General features: G+C 35.4%; 1 protein-coding gene across 5 annotated transcripts in view; it reads left to right on the top strand.

Moving 5' to 3' along the window:
- LOC110208908 (HBS1-like protein) overlaps positions 1 to 16,641 on the top strand; it is a 131,991-nt gene extending 115,350 nt beyond the window's left edge. For 3 of the 5 annotated variants that reach the window (XM_020987108.2, XM_020987111.2, XM_020987112.2), the window contains 5 exons: positions 313 to 403; positions 819 to 927; positions 7,382 to 7,482; positions 12,597 to 12,741; positions 15,999 to 16,641. In XM_020987108.2, the coding sequence (XP_020842767.1) occupies positions 313 to 403; positions 819 to 927; positions 7,382 to 7,482; positions 12,597 to 12,741; positions 15,999 to 16,010 (458 nt within the window). In that variant the 3' untranslated portion in view covers positions 16,011 to 16,641. Of the gene's footprint in view, positions 1 to 312; positions 404 to 818; positions 928 to 3,598; positions 3,681 to 7,381; positions 7,483 to 12,596; positions 12,751 to 15,998 lie in introns of those variants that run through there. The other 2 variants (XR_013486934.1, XM_020987109.2) reach the window with 2 other exon arrangements.
- Positions 16,642 to 21,036: the final 4,395 nt, after the last annotated feature.

Genomic DNA, 21,036 nt, shown 5'->3' on the forward strand with positions numbered 1-21,036 from the left:
TTTCTTTCTGTCTTTAGAAAAGATGGTGAAAATTGTTGACCATTCCCCAGAAACTTGAACTTAAAATCTTTATGAAATAAGGAGAAAGCAACTTGTTATAGGCAACTAAAAGTCAGTTATATCTAAGGTGATACTTTAGCAAAGTAAAGTCTAGAGGAAGTGTTTGACTTTCGTTCAAGCTTTTTACTATTTAGCCATTCATATTGAAAATGATGAGTAATGACTGAGGCCTAAACGGCCCAAAATTCCTTGGTTGTTTATAGCTCAGTGTCTAGGTATTTCACTTATACTTTGGTTCTTACTCATTTCCAGGAATCATGCTGCATGATGAACCTGTTGATTGGGCAGCGGCGGGGGATCACGTTAGTCTCACCTTGGTTGGTATGGATATCATCAAAATCAAGTGAGTGCAAAAATTCGTTTAAGCTGTTTTGAATATGAACCCTAAAGACCTATGTATGCTTTGCAACTCAGTGATTCATTGAGGAAAAAAAAAAGTTAGGCTGCCTTCATATTTACTGTGAACTTCTACTTTGGTTCTAGTGATCTTTTAAGGCTAATTAGCTAAACCTTGACTAGTTAAAACAGTAGTAATAAGTATCAGTGAACATATTTATCACATTCTTTGAATGGGTTTTGCAAGGTAAGAAAATGATTGAAGATTACTGATGTGGAAACCACATTAACCCTAAACTAGAAGGGCGTATTCTCAAAAAGTCCCTAATTAACTGCTGTACCTTTATTTGTAAACCAAACTGAACTGATTGAAAGGTATTTCCACTACCTGCAAATATGTCTCTTACCCCCTTCTTTTGCAGTGTTGGTTGTGTGTTCTGCGGCCCCAAAGAACCCATTAAAGCCTGTACTCGTTTCAGAGCTCGGATCCTCATCTTTAATATTGAAATTCCCGTCACTAAAGGATTCCCTGTAAGTTTTTTTAATATATTCATTTTGTTCTTTTAAACTTAAAATATATTATTATTATTTTTAGAAACTTTGTGTTCTAAAGTAACTTTCAGCCAAAATAAAAGCAAAAACCTAAACTACTAACCTGTCTTCTTGACACCGTGATTCTGCAATAGTCATGAAATAAGTTAAATGGAAAATTTGATCCAGATTTTAAACTGAAATGCTGCTGGAAGTGATTACAGAGGGATTCATCTACCATTAAGGAAACTCCATTTTAGAATGTATTACCTTAAGTGTTAGAACAGAAAAAAAAAAGTTTCAAGAGTTTTAAAATCTTAAAGAATCATCTAAGTAAAGGGATATTGTATATATTGATGGTATATGTATGTTAATGGTCATGCATAGTTACTGCGGGTTACACCAAATAACCAACATTACCGTGATTGAACCTTTTAGAGAATAGCTTCTTTAATGCTTTATAGTAGGGAATAAAATTTAAAACTTGGAATAGTAACTTTTTTTTAAAAAAAATAAGGTATCACTCAGAAAATATTTTGCAGTGGGTGACGCCAACCATTATGCACAGAAAAATTCACAATAGAAAAATTAAGAAGATTACCTCTTCCACTAGCTATAGAAGACAGCCAACTTCTCAAACAGAGCAGAACTAAGACAGGACTTGCTGGCAACTGTGTTGTGGCAGAGCGGTCAGTTATGGAGCAAATTGTTGATCATAGTAGTTCATCACACATAGTGAAGTGAGTTAAGGTAGTATCTTAAATGCTTAAGGCCAATTCACAACTTTATTTCCGACAAATCCTTGAGAGTTTTGCAAAATGGAAAATGTGAAAAGCACTAGACTAAGTGAATAGAACAGGGTAGAAGTATCTTTTCATATATACACACATACATATGTGTATGTGTATATATACACATATATGTATGAGGATACATATATATATATGAATAGTAATAGCTGACATTTACATAGCTCTTAAGTTTTGCACAATGACATATACATAATCTTCTAATGGTATATAGTAGGCATTTAATAAATGTTTATTGATTGACTGAGACCCTGTGTAGTGAAGTAAAAGGTAGTATCTAGAAATATATCCTGAATAAAATTTCCTTAGGTATGAATTAAAAATCTTTAAATCAGACTTTTCTTATAACAAAGAAATGACAAATTCTATAGAAACTGTATTTTGTGGTTATCATATTTCTTTGGATGTTAATATTCTCTCAGGGGTGACACCAACACTGATAGCATAGAACTTCGATCTGGGTACTTTTCTAGAAGATTTCTTCTACTTTCTCTTCTGCATTATTCAAAATTTTTTCTCCCTTAGTCAAACTGTCTTTTAGTGGGGTTGAATTATTTGTTATTTAGAAAACATAAGTGAATCTGTCACCAATTAATACATGTATGACGTACTTGTGTGCATATATTTATTTTTGTGTATATATATTTATATGTAGACATAGATTTTTGAGATTAAAGAAAAATTTGGTTTTTAGGACTTTAATTACTTCATACACCGTTATAGTAATAAGTGAAAAAATGTTTATGAATGTAGAACTTGACTCAGGAATGATACTTTGTAATTCTATCCCATATCATGAACTTCCTCCAAGAAAAAACAGGGTGAAAACATTTTTGTTTCATTGAAAATTATATGTGGCGTGGGAAATTTCAGTAAATGTGGCTTTTATTATAAGAAACTTTGAAAAATTCACTGTTGAGAAATTGAATGACGGAGCAAGTGCAAGTTACTTATTTCTGGTGCTGAACTCATTCTTAGAAAGCGGTATATCCTGCAAGTGAAAAGGGCGGAGAAATTACTAAATGATTTTACTCATGCAGTTCTCTGGATTGCAATTCACAGCATTATTTGCCAATAAAGGCCATAGAGAGGTCAGTTGTTGCTCTAAATAGTAACACTGTCTTCCTGTCTGCTGTAGATTCTTAAGTATGAAACGAAAGTTTTAAAGTATGGCTTAATCAAATTCCACTTTAATATAGTGGTAAGATCCCTAATCTTGGAATTATACAACCCCTAGGCTAAGTTCTGGCATTGGCACTTAACCAGATGCATGGTCCTGGGCAAGTCATCTAATATCTGACATTTCCACTACAGGGTGGTTTTGTGCAAAGCCTTTTAAACTTTAAAAATGTTATATACATGTGAGTTATTACATCATATGTAAATACCAAATTTATATTTAGTGATAAATTCAACAGGCATTTAACAAAAGTTTTGTGTCTTAAGGATAGAACAGTTACAAAATATAGCTAAAACTTGATTCCTGCTGTCATATAGTTGATCTGGGAGGAAGAATAATATGGATGCACAAATACCATGATGACATATGTTTCAAAAAATGGGCTCTACAGTCAGACCAGTTCATTCTCTGTTGATTTTAGAGTAACTCGTGAGTTTGGGGGGTGGGAGGAATGGAAATATAATTGTCTTCTCTAAGTGTTTGGATTAGATTTTTCTGCTGCTTGGCCCCAGAGGGTAGAACGCAGGCACTGTGGGTTGAAGTAGCTGAGAGGCAGTTTCTGATTCATTGTAAGGAAAATCTTAATAGAGCTGCTGAAGAGCGGAATGGACTGCTTAAGTAGTTGTTGGTTCCCTGAAGGTTTCCATACAGTTTTAATGAGTACTTGTTGGGGATGTTGTAGATGGATTCCTGTTAAGATAATGGATGGAACTAGATAATCTCTGAGGTCTCTTTCATTTGGAGGATCCTGTAATTGGAAAAGGGTGAGTGAAAAAAAATGTATTTCATATTGATTGAGTGGAGATAAAATGATATTTTTATTAAAAGGCAATAGGTTATCTAGTACAGGGGTGGGGAACCTGTGACCTTGAGGCCACATGTGGCCCTCTAGGTCCTCAAGTGTAGTCCTTTAATAATTATTAAGGAGATTTGTTCTGTAAAGTTTGGATTCAGTCAAAGGGCCACACTTGAGGACCTAGAGGGCCATATGTGGCCTCGGGGGCCACAGGTTCCCTACTCCTCATCTAGTGTGTTTTAGTGTTTCACAGGTAAACCACAGGTCACACTATTTGTTGGGCAGGATAACACAGAAAGGCTCCTAACACTAATAGGTATTCTAGCACAGGTTCACTTTCGATTTGGTCAGACAGGAAGACAGCTTTGGAGGGGTTAAATAATCTTACTTTATTCTAGTCCAGTCTTCTCAAAAGGGTTGCTGGTAATGGGAGCACCAACTCCTACAGCATTGCCTAATAACACATCTCACAGGGGCGGGCAAGAATAGGAGTACAACTCCTTCAAGATCCCTTAAGCCTCAATGGGTGCTTGAGGCTTACACAGATACCCCCTCCCAAGCCTTGATGGGAGCTGATCAAGGTAGGTACATGCATTCCTCTGTGCATTGCCCAAATCCCAAAATGGGCTTCCCCAGTCACTGACCAGTGCCCACTCGCTTTATACGGCAGCAGACGAAGAAGGTATCTTGCCCACATTTAGCTTACAGGTTAATTTTATCAATACCATCATGACCTAGCACAGCACTGGTGTACATTATATCATCCCTGTATCGCACTGTGCAAATGTGGTGGAGATGTTTTCAGCCATAATTTGTGGGAAATATTATCTAGAATCCTGGAGCTATTGTCTAAAAAGGAATAAAAAAATCCTCCTTACGCACACTAAAATTCACCTTACTTACTTACATTTAGTCAACAGTATATTCCCGTCTGTCAACATAGAAATCATCCATTCTTGACTAGAAAACCACTCCTGCCATTCACCTGGATTAGGGCTCGTGTTTCTTTTAAGCTACGTGATAAACCTTGAAATGTCATGTTCTAAATTCTTACAACTGTATATCTGAGAAAAAACCAGGAAGTGGCTATGTTTGTCACTTGGTCTGTGCCTTGATACCGCCACTTCTTGGTTCTAGCTGTCTCTCAGGTAAGTCAGTCTTTTTTTTTTTTTTTGAAGATCTATCTGCTTTATTTTTTTAATTAATTTATTTTGAATTATCAACAGTCACTTCCATAAGCTTTTGAGTTTTAAATTTTTCTCCACCTTCTTCCCCAAGACGGCACACAATCTGATACAGACTATACGTATAGGTTCCTATTAAACATATTTTCATATTAGTGATGTTGTAAGTAAGAATTAAAACCAATAGGAGGAACCACCAGAAAGAGGAAACAAAACACAACAGAATTAAAAAATAGCGAATAGTATGCTTCGATCTGTATCCAAACTCTATAGTTCTTTCTTTGGATGTGGATAGCATTTTCCATCAAGAGGCCTTTGGAGATGTCTTAGATCTTTGTGTTGATGAGAAGGGTTAAGTCTATCAATATTAGTCATCGCACAAAGTGGCTGTTACTGTGTACAACATTCTCCTGGTTCTACTCATTTCATTCAGCATCAGACCATACAAATCTTTCCAGGTTTTTCTGAAGTCAGCCTGTTGATAAGTCAGTTTTAACCCTGTGAGTAGTTCTTCCTTTCTAGTCTGCCATCCAGACTTGATTCGAATGAAGAAATCAAGGTCTAGGGATGCAAAATGATTTGCCTTAAGTTTACATAGAAAATCAGTGGCAGACTAAACCAGTCCATAGACTGTTGATTTAAAATTCAATTAAATAAACATTTACTAAATGCCTGCTACATGAATGATGCTGTGGTAGTGCTAGGTATGTAAAAATAAATACGAAAGGCTCTGCTCTAAGGAACTGATAGTCTACTGAAGGATCCCACATATACACAGATAAATAAATGCAAGTTAGTTGGAAGGAGAGAATGTTAACAACTGGGCATGGGTGTTAGATGAGGGTAGAGAGTGGAAAATTCACATAGTTGATGCCAGCGGAGTTGAACCTAAAGAATGCTAAGGATCCTGAGGCGTACAAGTTGAAAGGGAGTAATCCTGGACATGAGGGACAGCCTTGGGTAAAGACAGGGAGGGACAAGAACTGGGATGTCACATCTGGGAAGCTATAAACCAGCGTGGCTGAGTGTGAGATAGGGGTTAATATGAAATAATTTGAAAGAAATATGGAAACCCAATTGTAGTTGGCTTTAAATTACAAGCTGAGGAGTTTGTATTTGATCCTAGAGACAGAAGGGAGCTAATGAAGATTTTTGAGCAACAGAATTATAGGTCAGACCTTTGCTTTAGGAAAATTGTTTCAGCAACTGCATAGAGGATGGATGGGATAGGGGAGAGAATTGTATGTAAAATTAATTTTGCTAAGTTAAAGAAGGTAGCTTGGTTATCTACTTTGTTGTAGCAAACTACAGTGAGTAAGGCAGGGGTTCTTGATATAGAAACTGATATTTTTAGAAGTTAACAGTGGCCAGAGTCAGAGTTAACGATCTGGGTCTGCTTACCTTGAGAGCAAACCCCCAGCACAACTCAGTGGCTTGTGATCTCATAGTGTAGCATATTGCACTAACTGGTGTGAATGAGAGTCTGAGTCATCAAAAAATGTATCCTGCAAATCAATACTTAATAAGTCTTAATAGAAGTAATTAAATTTATACTCAGTGTTCTGTCTAATAAAGATGAGATGATACATCTGATACATTTTAGAGAGTTGTTTTGTTTTTTAAGGGGAAATAACTTTTCTATGTTAAAGGGTAAAACTTTAGTTATCTGGAAATTTACTTATATATAACATTTTACATGACTTTGGTATCTTTTGGTACCATTCAGGAAATCAGGGATTTATACCCCTGAGTCTGTGGTCATTCCTCTCTACTTCTACAGTACCCCTTCTGGCACCCTGCCTAGTCCAGAAAAGCATACCATTTAAAGGACACTATTTTGCTACAGGTCAGAAGAATCTCTATTTATAATAAGTCTTATTGTCTTCTTAGGGACACAATATATCTACAACTCATTTATACTTTTGATTATTTTCATGAGGATGGATTAGGCAAGGAAGTGTGAGGCTTTTCATGTATTATACAATGCCATCTGCATAGTAAATATTTGTCAAATAAGAAGGAACAAAAAACATAGCAAAATGAAAAGAGCATTGGCCAGGGAGTTAGGGCATCTAAGAACAGTTGTAATTTCTCATTTGGTAAAATAAAGGCTTGATCTCTAAGATGGTTCTAAATTTCCTAAGTTGCACTATTCTGGGGTTTTCATTTTCCAACAATGCTGACTAAAGTATATGTTACTATATGTACACTGAACACAGTAGTCAGATGAATGAATGAGTGTGTGTGTGTGTGTGTGTGTGTGTGTGTGTGTGTGTGTGTGTGTTATAACGTAGTCTGATACCTTCAAGGAGTTTCCATTCTTGTTAGGGAGGTCAAAACTGTGAGACCTCAAATTAGAGAACAATATAGGATTATACATATAAATGCTAAATTAAAAATAACCAAGTGCTAAAGTATATTGTATAGGATGACATAAGATGAGCTGCTATGTAGCATATTTTTAATTGTTCAGTTTTTATCTTAGGTGCTGTTACACTATCAAACTGTAAGTGAACCTGCTACCATCAGAAGATTGATTAGTGTCCTACACAAAAGCACTGGCGAAGTCACAAAGAAAAGACCCAAGTGAGTCTTTCACAATGTAGAAATACCAGCAAGTAATGTAAATAGTGCTTTGGGCTTATTTTATAAAATATTGTTCTTTATAGTAAGTAGAATATATTTATGGTAGTTCTGGAAACCATATTCTCATTAATTTAAAAAAAATGGATAGTTCCTATTAATTTATATAGTTGAGAATGCTAATAAAATAGGTTTCATATATTGATTATTTCTGAGAATAAACTGTAGAAGTGTATAATGTTAGATGGTATCAAATCCTGTATGTTAAATGTTAAAGTTTAAATTATCACTAATTTTTCAGATAGAATAGTATTGTTCTCGCTAGCAGAATTTACACACACACACACACACACACACACACACACACACACACACACACACACACACACACACACACACACCCCTACCTTCCCTTCTAAGCTGTATGACCACTTCACTGAAGTTTATAAACCTTGCCAGCCTAAGATCTTGCAGTCTTTTAACTACTGTTCTTGGCTTGACCTTGTTCTCTAGTAGTCTGGTTGCATGTTAGTACCTACAGTGTCTGCTATCAAGATAATATTCCACTTTGGAGAAATTGTAGTTATTTAGTAGTAAAACTTGTACTCTGAAGACATACTGTTGCTGATAGAAGGTACAGATTATTTCCTCCTCATAATCAAGTACTAGGTGTTGGATCCTTTCTAAAAATGTCCAGTTTCTGCAGAAGTTTGATCTTCAAGTATGATCAGAAACTCAAGAATTGGTCTTCCTAATCACTCCATGTCATGGGAGCATATCCTTCTCCTGTTTTAGATCATATTATATGGAAACCTACTGGACCAAAACCCTTTTCTAGAATGATTTGAGAAAGATAACCTGTTGTACTTTCTGTTGGGGAAAATATCACTTTAAAGAAAGAAGCTAACTAGTAAGTATAGAAACTGGCATTTATAGTTGGTTTTGCATGATAGACTATTGGAGTTAAAAAACACTTTACAGATCATTTAACTTTTCCTTGATACATCCAGTAATAAGGAGCTCACTCTCATTTACTTTGGGTCAGCTCTGACTATTAGAAAATTTTTCTTTACATTGAGTGAAATTTGCTTCCTTAATCATGGCCTCTAATTTTGCCTTCTGGCATGACCTTCTTCCACACAACAGCCTTTGGAGACAATTGTGTAATCCTTACGGCTGAGCATCCCTAATTCCCTGTATGACCTACATAATGTCATAAGATCTTAGTTTTTGCTCTGGAAGAAGCCTTAGAGATCCTATAGTCCAACCTTTTCATTTTATAATTGAGAAAACTGAAACCAAGAGAGGTTGATTCATTTGCCAAGTTCTCATAGAGCTGGGATTGAAACCCCAGTGGTTGTTCTGATGACAGATCCGTTGTGCTTGACCTTGCTGCCTCCTGTTCATACTTCTCTTGAGAATTTTCAGTCAGCATCTTTCTGAAAATGTGGTACCAGAAACTTAAACATAATGCCCCAGTTGATGTCAGATCTATGTAAGCTATAGTGGGTCTCACTTAAACTGAGATGCATTGTAAGACTGCATTAGCTTTTTTGGTAACTGTGTCATGTTGTTGGCTCATATTAACCTTAAAATTAACTAAAAACCCTGTCTTTTTCATATAAGCCATTATTCAGCCAAATCTCCTATTCTTTACATATACAATCGGCCTTTTGGTCCAAAGTTCAAAAAGACAGTTATTCTAATTATAGGACTTGAAATATAATAAGGATAGTGTAATTTTGTTAGTTTTAACCTACTTTTAAATTCTGTAGTTATTTTTAAATACTGCTTCTGACATACAACATATTAAATGACTTTTTAAGGTTTATGTCGTCTGATGATTTTTATCTCTAAGCCTTATCCAAATTAATGATCATGTTGAATAGAACAAAAAGCAGAGTCCTGTGGAAATGCACTAGATTTGCCTGCAGGTTAACATGATTCCATTAATCAGTCATTTTATTTGATTGCGAATCCTTCTGTTATCATCAAGTCTACCTTTCTTCTTCTTCTTGTCCATAATGATGTCATGATAAATTTTGTTAGATACCTTGTTGAAATCAATGTAAACTATCTCTGATTTTCTCCTGATCTACTAGTCTTTGAATCATATTTTTAAATAATGAAAATGGCTTATTTGGTAATGACTTGTTAGACAGCCCAATATGGTTTGTAATGATCACTTTTTTTCTGAGTGCTCATAAATCATAATTTAGATAAAGGCACTTTGTAAATGTGTAAATGCACTACAAAATGGCAATTATTATTTTTTAAAGATTTTTGAGGTTGCTTCAATTAAATAAACATGTATAGCTTCTCCATTTTCAAAAATCAGTTCATTATTTGTCTTCTTCAGCTGTCTGGAGCTACTTTTGTAATCCACAGTTCCTCAGAGATTACCAACAGCAATCTAGTGATCATATCTGCAAGTTATTTCAGTTCTCTGTAATAGAATTTGTGTAGACACTTAAACTTATTTAAAGTAGCTAAGGTGTCCTTTTACTTTTGTTGGACTTCTTCATTGTTCATAGATTTGCAATATTTCTTAGCCATATTTGAAGATCATCCTATTTAGTAAAGAAGACGGTAGCAAAGTGGGAACAAAATAATTCTACTTTCTTCTGTTACCTAGTGTCATATACATTGTTCCAAGCAATATTCTTTCTATTCATTGTTTAGCTCCTTACTATGAATGTGATTAAAATCTACCTTTTCTTCAGCTTTACTTCATTTAGCACTCTTGCTTTCTTGACACTGTACAGATTTCTCCCATTGTTAGTTATGTATAGGCTTAGCGCATATCTTTTTTTTTTTGAGGGGTAGGAGGAAGAGGGTAACAAATATGTATAGTCAAACCCAAAAAATTCTAACATTGACTGTATTTAAAAAGGAAAAACAGACAACACATATCTTAATCTCTGTCATCTCTGTCAGGAAATGAGCCCTCCAAATTTGTGGATGGTTATTATGTTGATCAGAGTTCCTAAGTCCTTTAAAATTATTGTTGTTTACAGTATTGTTGTTGTTGTATAGAGTGGTCTGTTTTTTGTTTTTATTTTTAATTTTATACCAATACTAAAACTTAAATACATAATAAGAAAAGAAAAAGAAACATAATGAACTTTAATATAAAATAAGGAAAAAAAAGTCGTGTGCATAGCACGACATAGGAGAGATTCAAAATATATAGCAATAACTTTTCATTTCAAGAAAGCCTATATATTAAATACTGTGCGTTATGTTGAAAGCTGTCCATCTTTTCTTTGCTGCATTGTAGTTTTCTTTTGTTCTTTGCTATATACTTTGCTTTGGTTTTTTTCCTCCCTCCCTCCCCCCTACCCACTACTGCAAGGGTATTGATATATACATATACTTATACATATATGCACATACATATATGCATACATACATAAATACATAAATAAACATATACTTTCCCTAAGAGATTCTAGTCCTAATCTTTGTATTTATGTTTGTGCATATCTCTTTTTTCCTATCTCTCCTAACTCCTCTACTTTACTTCTCCCTGCTACTTTACCCTTCTCTTACTTAACCTACTCCCACTCCATCATTCCCTCCCTTATCTGCCCATTCCCCTGAATCTAAACCCCCTTCTACATCTCCCTTTTAACCTATTCCCATACTCAGTGTTCTGTTTTACCAAAGTCTGGGGCACATGGCTGACTGGGCCCAGTGTTTCCTTCTCTTCCATGATACATTTGAACATAAGTTGATGGTCACTTTTTTCACATTATCCCTATTCAGGTCTACTTCACCAACTACTTCTTCCTGACTGGTCATAGTAAGCCCAGAGTTATAGTTCTTATCTCTTTCTTTGCTAAAAGCTGAAGTAGTCTGCAAAGTGAGTTAAGAAATTAAGTCAGGTACTCACTTTCAGCAGACTTAATCTTTGAGGATCCATGTTGTCTCAAATACATATTTTCAATATTCATTCAGCTTGCTACAGTGTACAAAGTTCACCAGTCCTCAATAATAGCCTACATTTAAGTATAATGCTATAAGGTTTACAAATGGATGTAGTGACTTAGGTTTATAAATCTTTTAAAAGTGATGCTAGCTCCCAAGGCCAAATCCTGCTTCCCTCATTTACTAACCATGTAATGTTGGACAAGCACTTAACATCCATGAATTTCAGTTTCCATATCTATAAAATGAAAATATTTGAATGATCTCTAAGATCTCCAAATTCTCTGAATTCTTGTGCTCATTTGTTGTTCCAGGAATGTAATTTGGGCATGAGAACAGTGGGAGGGAATGACATCATGGAATGCTTGAGGGAAACTGGGAATTTCCTCTGCTTAAACATTCTTACATATAAGAATATACAAATTCCTTCTTCACACATTCTTACCTTACTCATTTGGCCTAATAAACTCCTTCTTTTAAAAGTCATTGTCCAAGAAAATTTAAGCCTATAAAGTAGTTCACACATTGGTACCATTTCTATTAGTCTGATAATTAGCTTGCTTTCTTTTTAATCTCCGATTGGTATCTATTAAACTATGGGAGTTTAATTTGTTTATTCAATGGGAGCCTTGATTTGAGGTGGAAAGATACTTCTGAGAAGAGCTGGTTTGGATAAGCTGCAGAAAGGTCAAGGGGAGCTTTAGGTAGCCAGAGGGCAACATCCTATGAGAGATTACAGAAACTGGGGTGATGGTACCAAAGACAAACTTATTTAGTTTTTAATTTTGTCTGGAGACCTGGTGGTGGGTAGCATGCCTCTTTGCCACTGACCAGGGTGGAATTCTGTTTAACTTAAGGTTGATTTTTAGAATACTCAAGGTTGCTGTTACCTGATTCTTACTGTAATAATCCCTGAAGAAAAGGCATTATAATGATACTGAAAGTATTTATGTAAATCAGTGGGAAAATATATACAAATTGGTGTTTCTGGGTTTGATAGCTTTCTCATAATTGATCCAAAATTACATGTCTGTGTATATTTGTTTTTCAAAAGATTCCTTTATCTTTTCATAGTTTATGAAACCCTGGTTTTGCTTATCTGTTTCTTTTTTTTTAAGCTTCTTTGTTAGGTTATTTCAGTTGTAACTATCTATATTATGTGTCCAAATGGTTGTGTTTTTTGACAGGTTGTTGACTAAAGGCCAGAATGCTTTAGTAGAACTACAGACACAAAGACCTGTTGCTCTTGAATTATACAAAGACTTTAAAGAACTGGGGAGATTCATGCTGCGTTATGGTGGTTCTACTATAGCTGCAGGTGTTGTCACTGAGGTACAGTAATAAGGTTATGGCACTAATTTTAAAATGTCCATATTGAGATTGAAAGAAAATGTGGAATATGGCAGTAGTACAGAATTTCTGAATTCATTTTTCCCTCACTTTTTTAGTTTATTGTTTTTATTTTAAAATAACAAATATTTTAAAAATCACCCATCCCTCCCACTGTTTCACCTCCCTCATTGAGCAAGTTCAAACATATAAAACCAAACAAAAGAAAGGGAAAACAAACCTCCAAACTAAACTTGATAATCTCAAAATACCCTCCTTAAATTGTCTATTCAGATTGAGCACATGAAAAGTCTTAAAAAGCATTCTATTTTCTTAATTTAAGGAAAATGTTTTGAAAAATAGGACACGTTAGACATGTAATTCAACACAAAATCTAAATCTATAAGTCTGATATGTTGAGGAATGACTTATTTATTTTATAGGATTACTTTTCATTCGCAAAAGTGAAGAAATAAATAGCTTTATCCTCCATTTTTGAAATATGATTCCATTTTTTTCTTTTTCTTCCTGGCTTTTTGGGGTTTTTTTCCATTTATTGATAGAGCAAAAATGTAAGACTAAAAATGAAATATTTCAAATGAGATATGATACCATTTTTTACAATTTACTTTTACATGCCCTTCCAGAGCTTGCATGGTATACCAGAAAGATTACTGGCCTATGAAGCAGGAGACCTGACTCTAGTCTCAAGTCTTCTACAAACCAGCTATGCAATCTTGATCATCATTTCATCTCTAGACTTTCATTTCTTTAACTGTGTACTCATGTCATATACATATTCTCTGAGATCCCTGCTAGAATTAACATTGTGTGATTCTAGGCTTGTGTAACTTTTCAGGAAAAATCGAATTATGAAAAGCAAGGCCTATCTGCTTGAAAAAAAGAAGCACAGCACACACAGAGAAATAAAATTCCCCGTATTATGATAGTAAATATGAATTTTAAGAGCATTGTGACTTTTTAAAAATCAAATTTAATTTTAAAAACAGATTTCAGATTTCAGATCTCTAAAATTATGATATTTAAAATAATCGTAATAACTGCTTTTACTGGGCTTTTAAGTAACATCAAAATTAAATTCAATATATTTATAGCCTTTTCTAAGACTCCAAAAGCTTCCATGAATTTTTTACATACATTTCAGTAATTCAGGAATCTGTTATTTTGTCATTTTTTCCTTCATCAATGCTGAGAACCTAGTAGTTAGTCTTTGATAGTTACAGGAGTCAAAATAATTCTTCACACTGCAGCCAACTTGGTGATGAGCCACTTTGAATTTAGCAAGGCTAGTCCTAAGATGACAAAGAGATAGCCATATTAAATGGCCTAACAACTCTAAATCTGTGATCCCATTATCTTTTCTACCTCCATAGCCTTTGAGAACACCCAGAAGCATAGCACATAACACAATACAATATCTGGATAGGACTTCAGTACCTAAGGTTATAAATATATTAAATAAGACATTTTTTTGTTTTGTTTTGTTTTTGTTTTTGTTTGGCTAGGCAGTGGGGTTAAATGACTTGCCCAGGGTCACACAGCTAGTAAGTGTTATGTGTCTGAGGCCGGATTTGAACTTAGGTAGTCCTGACTTCAGGGCCAGTGCTGTATCCACTGCACCACCTAACTGCCCCTAAAACATTTTTTAAAACATTCAATTGCCATAAAATAATCAGAATTTGAAAATGCAAAGGAATTTTAGAGATTGTCTGGTCCAAAGCCTTCATTTTACAAATGTGGAAGGAAACAGAATTCAGAGAAGGGGAGTGCCTTAGCCCAAGGTCATGCATCTGTGTATGATTGAGCTAACTCTTAGCGGCCTAGTCTTCTGATCTGATGTCTAGTCTTGTATTTTTCCTCCAACATATTATTGCCTTAGATCATCCTTTTTAGCCAAACTAAATAGTTGTTTTATTTATGGAATCACAGGTTTTTCATGCTCATGTTCCATTGGATCTACAATCTTACCAGTGTATCCCATTCATCTTTTATAATATCCCATCCCATTTCATAACCCATCCATGGCTGTCATCTTGCTAATTAGAAAAACAGATTGGGTTTGCAAGACTATTTGAGGGTTCCCTGGGTAAGCAATTAAAAACCAGTAATACTTGTGTGAGATGTGAAGACCAACAATGGCATGGTGGATGGACATTTGGCCTTGAGGTTAGGAGCGCCTCTGACACAAATGTAGCTCTGGGACCCTGCACAGAGCCTTTAACCCCTTAGTGCCTCAGGCAGTTCTTAAAGACTATAAGCTACAAAATGGGTGCTGATCAACACTGGTAGAGTTCCCAAATGGATAAAATCCTAGATCTGATTAAAAAAAAATATTAAGATTCAAGTCCAAAATGGTTTCACTTATTTAGTATTAATCTAACATTTTAAGTAATTGCTTTCTGTTTTCTCAAGTCACTGCATTCTGAGCTTATCTTTTTAAAAAACAAAACAAGAAATACCTTCTCAAAATTTTATGCTAGCTAGTGTTCTTGATATGAATCTAAAATTACAGTTCTGTGAATGAAAATTTATAAATATTCTTCATTCACAAATGGTTGACAAGGTTGGCAGTGATTGGTTCTTTTTGCCAGCAAAAATGTGGTACAAAGCTAATTAGCTTCTTGTTGCTTGAAGACTTGGGCTCTGGATCCATTTCAGCCAAACATAAGCTCTGTGATCTTGGGCATATGTAAAGGTCCTAAGTGAATGGAGTTAGAATAATATCCACAAACCATTTATCTATTTTTTAAATTTTGAGGTAGTCCAATGTAATCTGGTAGTTTTTAGGCTCTGCTCTGCCTAGAAAAATAGGAAGAGTTGTATTCCACGTTTTTAAAGATAACAGTCTCTCCCTAGCCCCTACACCAATTCATTAATTGCTTGGCAAGAATTTCAGATTTTTTAAAATTTATGGTCAAAGTAGGCAGATTGAGTTTTATATTCTTTCTAAGTTTCTTTGTGTTCTAGGGTTTGGGGACTAATTTAATATGTTTGCTATTATATATCATACTATTCTTTAAGAGATAGTTATCTAGAACTTAGCTAAAGAATTTCAAGGAATAATGAAATCAACTGAGAAATGTAAAAGTAGAAAAGTTGTCAGAGATAGAAATTATAATCTCATTGGGGAGGATGAAAAAGTTTTTCTCCTCGTTATGTCAGTTTCATTCATTGTACTTCTAAATTTTGTCTGTTATGAGATTAATTAAAACTTAATAAGTGGACTTTTTTCTTTCCAGATAAAAGAATGACAGTGGGATCAAGACCTTATCCTCTAACCAAAGGCCGTGACTCAACTAGACCTCTGTTTTTAAAGAATTCTGTTGCTCCAGTTAAATAAATAACATGCATTTAAGTGTTTTAAATGAGGGAGAGAAATTTAAGCTGCAGTAGACTGCTAGGAAGTATTAACATTTTATCCTGCAAAAAAAAGGCCAACTGACAAGGGAATGCCACCGTTGCACCTTCATTTCAAAAATATTTTCTGTATGAAATTTTAGCTAAAAGTTATGGAAATTATCAGAAAGATGTATTAGAAGATATTAAATCATCATGAAATGGAGTCTTTCCAGCCAAATACCAGAATGTTTACAGTTTTTTCTTTTGACTTGTGAATTTACTGCACGTTCTTTTAGGAAGATTGACTAAATTAGGCTGTTAATGTAGTTAAAAGTTGACTGGGATCTTTTTTTGAGTTGACTGAGAAAGAATTTCCCGCCTTTTCAGAGAAGGGCATATTGTGTTGAGCACAAGAATGCCTCTACCCCCAAAATAAATTTGAAAATGTTTAATTTGAAATTAATGGAAGCTGCTCCTGTAGTGACCATATTATTTAAGAAATGTAAAACAAGTAAATAATAAAGTACCCTGGTTTGAGCATAACAGCACAGTGTGTTTTGTTTCTTAGAAGTTATTGGAAGTTTGTACAACCTTTACTTAATAGTAATTCTACATTATATTTCTGTAGGGAACTTTTAAATAGATTCTTAATCATTCTCAGAATAGTAGAGCAAGGCTAACTTGTTTCAGAAAACCTTCTTAGATTAATGGCCAGGTCCACTTTTCTAACTCACCAATTTCTGTCAGTTTCTTGAGAGTAAGAAATATGTCTGTTCTTTAAAGAGAGTCAAATCCTATTTAAAAAAAGAAACTGAAACAAAACAGAAACAAAGCCACACAATTATATAGTTCAGTATTTAACGTGTTTCTTGGAGAATCAACGTTATAATGAACAAATGTTACTTTTGTGAGTGCTTATTGTTGATGAAAAAATATTAGTGATGAAATATCAGGCCTCCTCAATGCTGTATAAGCTAAAGACTGGAATCAGTTTCTATCTGTGATTGTTTCATAGTAACCTAACCATACTTGCTAATTTTGCAGATACTGTATAAGTAGAATTAGGTGTTGTGAATGTAAAAATTTAAGCTCCAGATCCCAATATGCATAAATTAGTGAAGATCGTTATGAATGTATAATTTGCATGTGGTTTTGGACTATTTAATTTATAATATTTTTTTAAAAAGCCCATAGATCCAGTTTTTTAACTTTAGTAAAGATGCTTTTAAAAGTATCTTGTTTGAAAACATTCAGAATTTAAGATATATAGCAATATCTCAGGGCAAATCATTCCTTTTTATTCCAGGGCAAATCAGTATTTGTCTCCTATAGCCAATACAAATGAATCTATTAACTTTTTATGTGAAAAAGATCTGGTGGGTTTTGTGGACTAGAAATTCAGTTACCAGGTGTGGTGTGCCAGAAATATCTAACGCAGTCTTAGGTTTCAGGAAAGAAGTGTACTGACCCAAACAAGGGAAGGGAAGGTCGCTCTGCACTTCTACCTAATAAAACCACATGTAGAATACCATCCTCAATTCAGAGCACCACATTTCAGCAGGAAGGGCATTAGCAATCCAGAATATGTCCGGCGGAGGGTGGCCAGAAAGATTCAGAGCCTGGAGGTTGTGCTGTACGAGATTCATTTGAAGAAATTGAAGATGTTCATCCTGGAGAAGAGATCACTTTGGGATGTAGGGTACCTGTTTAGGGTAGTTTAAAGATGGTCACATAGAAAAGGTATTGGACTGGTTCTGCCTGGGACCCCCAGAATGAAATAAAAAGCAACAAGTAGAAGTGGCGAGATAGATTCAGATTAGATATGAGGAAGAATTTCCTAAGCAGCCTTCTCAGGTTCCTAACAAAAGCTCCAAATGGCCTTCCTCGCTGGCAAATAGTGTATACCTTAGATTTAGAAACATCTGTTAAATGCCAAGTCTGTGGAACTCAGTCCACTGTCCTTTCAATGACATCATTTTTACTTACACACTTACCCAGAGGTGTGACCTTTCGCTTACTGAGAATTACAGAATCAGTCAAAAAAATCCTCAGGAGCCATCTGATCCAACCTGAATCCTCACCACAAAAGCCCTAGCTGTTGGTTTTCCCACTTTGGCATGAAGAGGTTTCCTTTTGAAGAAGCCATACCTGCTTTCAGGTAGCTCTAATCATTAGGATTTTTTTCCCCCATTTATGCCATATATGAATGTCTTTCTTTTCAAAATTTGCATCCATTGCTCATTTTTTTAATGTTAAAAAATTAATTTTCAGCAAACGTACATTTCCACAAAGAGCAGAAAAATAGACTTCATTCCACATGAAACTGTTCACCTTAAAACAGTTTGGCTTTTTTTTAAAATTCCTTCACAATACTCTCCAATAATCTCTATCCTGCTAGATTTTAATTCAAACCCTGCAACTAACTAGCCATGTCACTTTACAAAAGCCATTTAACTTCTCTAGGTCTGAAGTTCCTTAAATTGTACGATGAAGGAAAGCGACTAGATGATCTTTGAGGTCCCTTCCTTTTAACAGTCAAGGGAACTGACTATCTCTCACATCCAGCTAATTCTCTCCACTTATACATCTACCACTTTAGTTCAGGTCTTAATCACTTTTCAACTAGATAATTTCAGCAGCCTCCTAATTTAATTGGTCTACCTGCCTCAAGTCCATCCTATAAATTTCGGCCAAAGTAATTTTCCTTAGGCATAAATGACTAGGTCACTCAAACTCTAGTGGCTTCCCGTTGCCTCTAAGGATAAAATGTAAATTCCCTGACCTAGCTCCAACCCATCTTTCCAACCTCACTGGGTATCACTCTTCCTTCCATGCTCTGCAGTCTTGCCAAAGTGGCCTTTTCTGTATACACGTGACACTATCTCTTGTCTCCATGCTTTTGTATTGGCCGTGGCACAGGTCCAGAATGCCCTCTCTCTCACCTCTACCTTACAGAACCCTTCTCTTCCTTTAAAAGAAAGCAGAAGCACCCTTTTCTGCCTGAAGCTTTTCCTGATCCTCCTAACCACTAGTGGCCTCCCTCCAAAACTACTTTTTAACTACCTTACATATATATTTATTATATTTATGCTGTATACGTCTACATATGCACTTCTTGTTTCCCCCTTTGGGTTGCAAGTTTCATGGGAGAAGGAACTGGTTCATTTTTATTACTTTCATAGATAGAACACGTATTAAGTACATATTATGTTCCAGGCACTGTGCTAAGTGCTGGGAATACAAATAAAAAATAAATAGGCAGTCTCTACCTTGAAGGATGTTACATTTTTTTTAAACATTTAACTTTTTATTTCATTTTTCTCAATCACACATAGAAATTTTTTTAATACTCTTTTTAAAAATTTTAGAGTTTCAAATTCTCTCCACCCCTCTCCTATCCCTCCTCCTTGAGAAGGCAAGCAATTTCATACATATACACACACACTCGTATGTAATTTATATTTACATATAATATATAATTTATATTTATATATTTTTTTTCTGAAAGCATCCTGCCTGTCATTTCTTATAGCACAGTAGTATTCCATCACAATCATGTACAACTTGTTCAGCCATTCCCCAATTGATGAGCATCCCTTCAATTTCTAATTCTTTTTGCTACCACAAGAAGAATGGCTATAAATATTTTTGTATGTATAAGGCCTTACATTCTAATATGAGCAGACAGTTCATACAAGGGAGATGAAAAGAGAAAGGGGACAAGTTGGAAAAGTAGTCTGGGGAGGGGTAGGCTGATCTGGGTCTATAAATCAGTGTGGGTGGATGGCCTTGGTGCTTCCTCAAATTGAGGTTCCTGGAAGGAACTCTCCAATCCAAGAAGGAGTCATTAGGAGATAGAGATGTTGCCAGAAAGAGAAGGCTGCTAGAGTGGAGATGGAGAGGTTGACTTGTTAATGGGATGGTTTGGGTTAGAAGTTATATCCACAATGCCTAGTATAGTGCCTGGTGTATAGCACTTGCTATAAGGCAAATAGGTGGCACAGTGGATAGAGTGTTGGGAGTTAGGAAGACTTGAGTTCAAATCCTGCCTAAGATGCTTACTGGCTGTGTAATTGGTTAAATTACTTAACCTTTCTATTATCATCTATGAAGTGAAGATACTAACAACACCTACATCACAGGGTTATTGTAAGGATCAAATGAGAAAACACGTAAAGCATTTTGCATTTAAGCTCTTATTCTTCGTTTTCAACGAAGATCAATAATATCATGGGGCGATGTCTTGACTTATGCATGAATTGGATTTAAGTAAGACAGAGTTGCACAAAGTCATCAGTTCCAGAGTCATCAAAGTCCAATAGCAAGATTAAAAGTCAAGACGACTGGATGCAGTGTGGCCTTGGCATCTTCGTGTCTAACCAAGCTCTAAGTGCTCTACAGCCCCTGCTTCAGCTATTTTCGTGGCTGTTGGAACAAATTGTTCTCATCCACCCATTCCACTGGGAGAAGTCTTCACATGCTTGGGCTAGATACCCCTACCCCACTAAATAACCAACAGGTTTGAAGCCTGTTGGATAGCCTCAACCTGGTTTAGACCATCTGCTGAGACAGTTTACTGAGGTATGACCACTGCACATGCTACAGCTTCTTGGAGCCACAGGTGAGAGTTGCTAGGTAGACACCAAAGGTAGATGAGCAGCCCTGAAAAAGGCTTGGCAAGCCATAACTCTTCCGTCTCCACGATCTAGTACTCTGAAATTCCCCTTTCTGACCAGAACCTCCCTTATTCTTACACCTCTACTATTGTTCTTCCTTGTTCTCCATTTTTCTTGCTCTGGCCTGACGTCCTTGTAGTCTTGACATTATAGTTGACTAGTTCAGGTATATGCTGTCAGTTGCCCATGGTGCACTTGCTTGTCTTATTGCTAGTCACCTCTTATAAAATCCTCACTATCCACCTTCTCTATTCCTGTTCGT

This window comes from Phascolarctos cinereus, unplaced genomic scaffold (assembly GCF_003287225.1).
Source record: "Phascolarctos cinereus isolate Bilbo 61053 unplaced genomic scaffold, phaCin_HiC Scaffold_5;HRSCAF=322, whole genome shotgun sequence".
Classification (NCBI taxonomy): Eukaryota; Metazoa; Chordata; class Mammalia; order Diprotodontia; family Phascolarctidae; genus Phascolarctos; species Phascolarctos cinereus.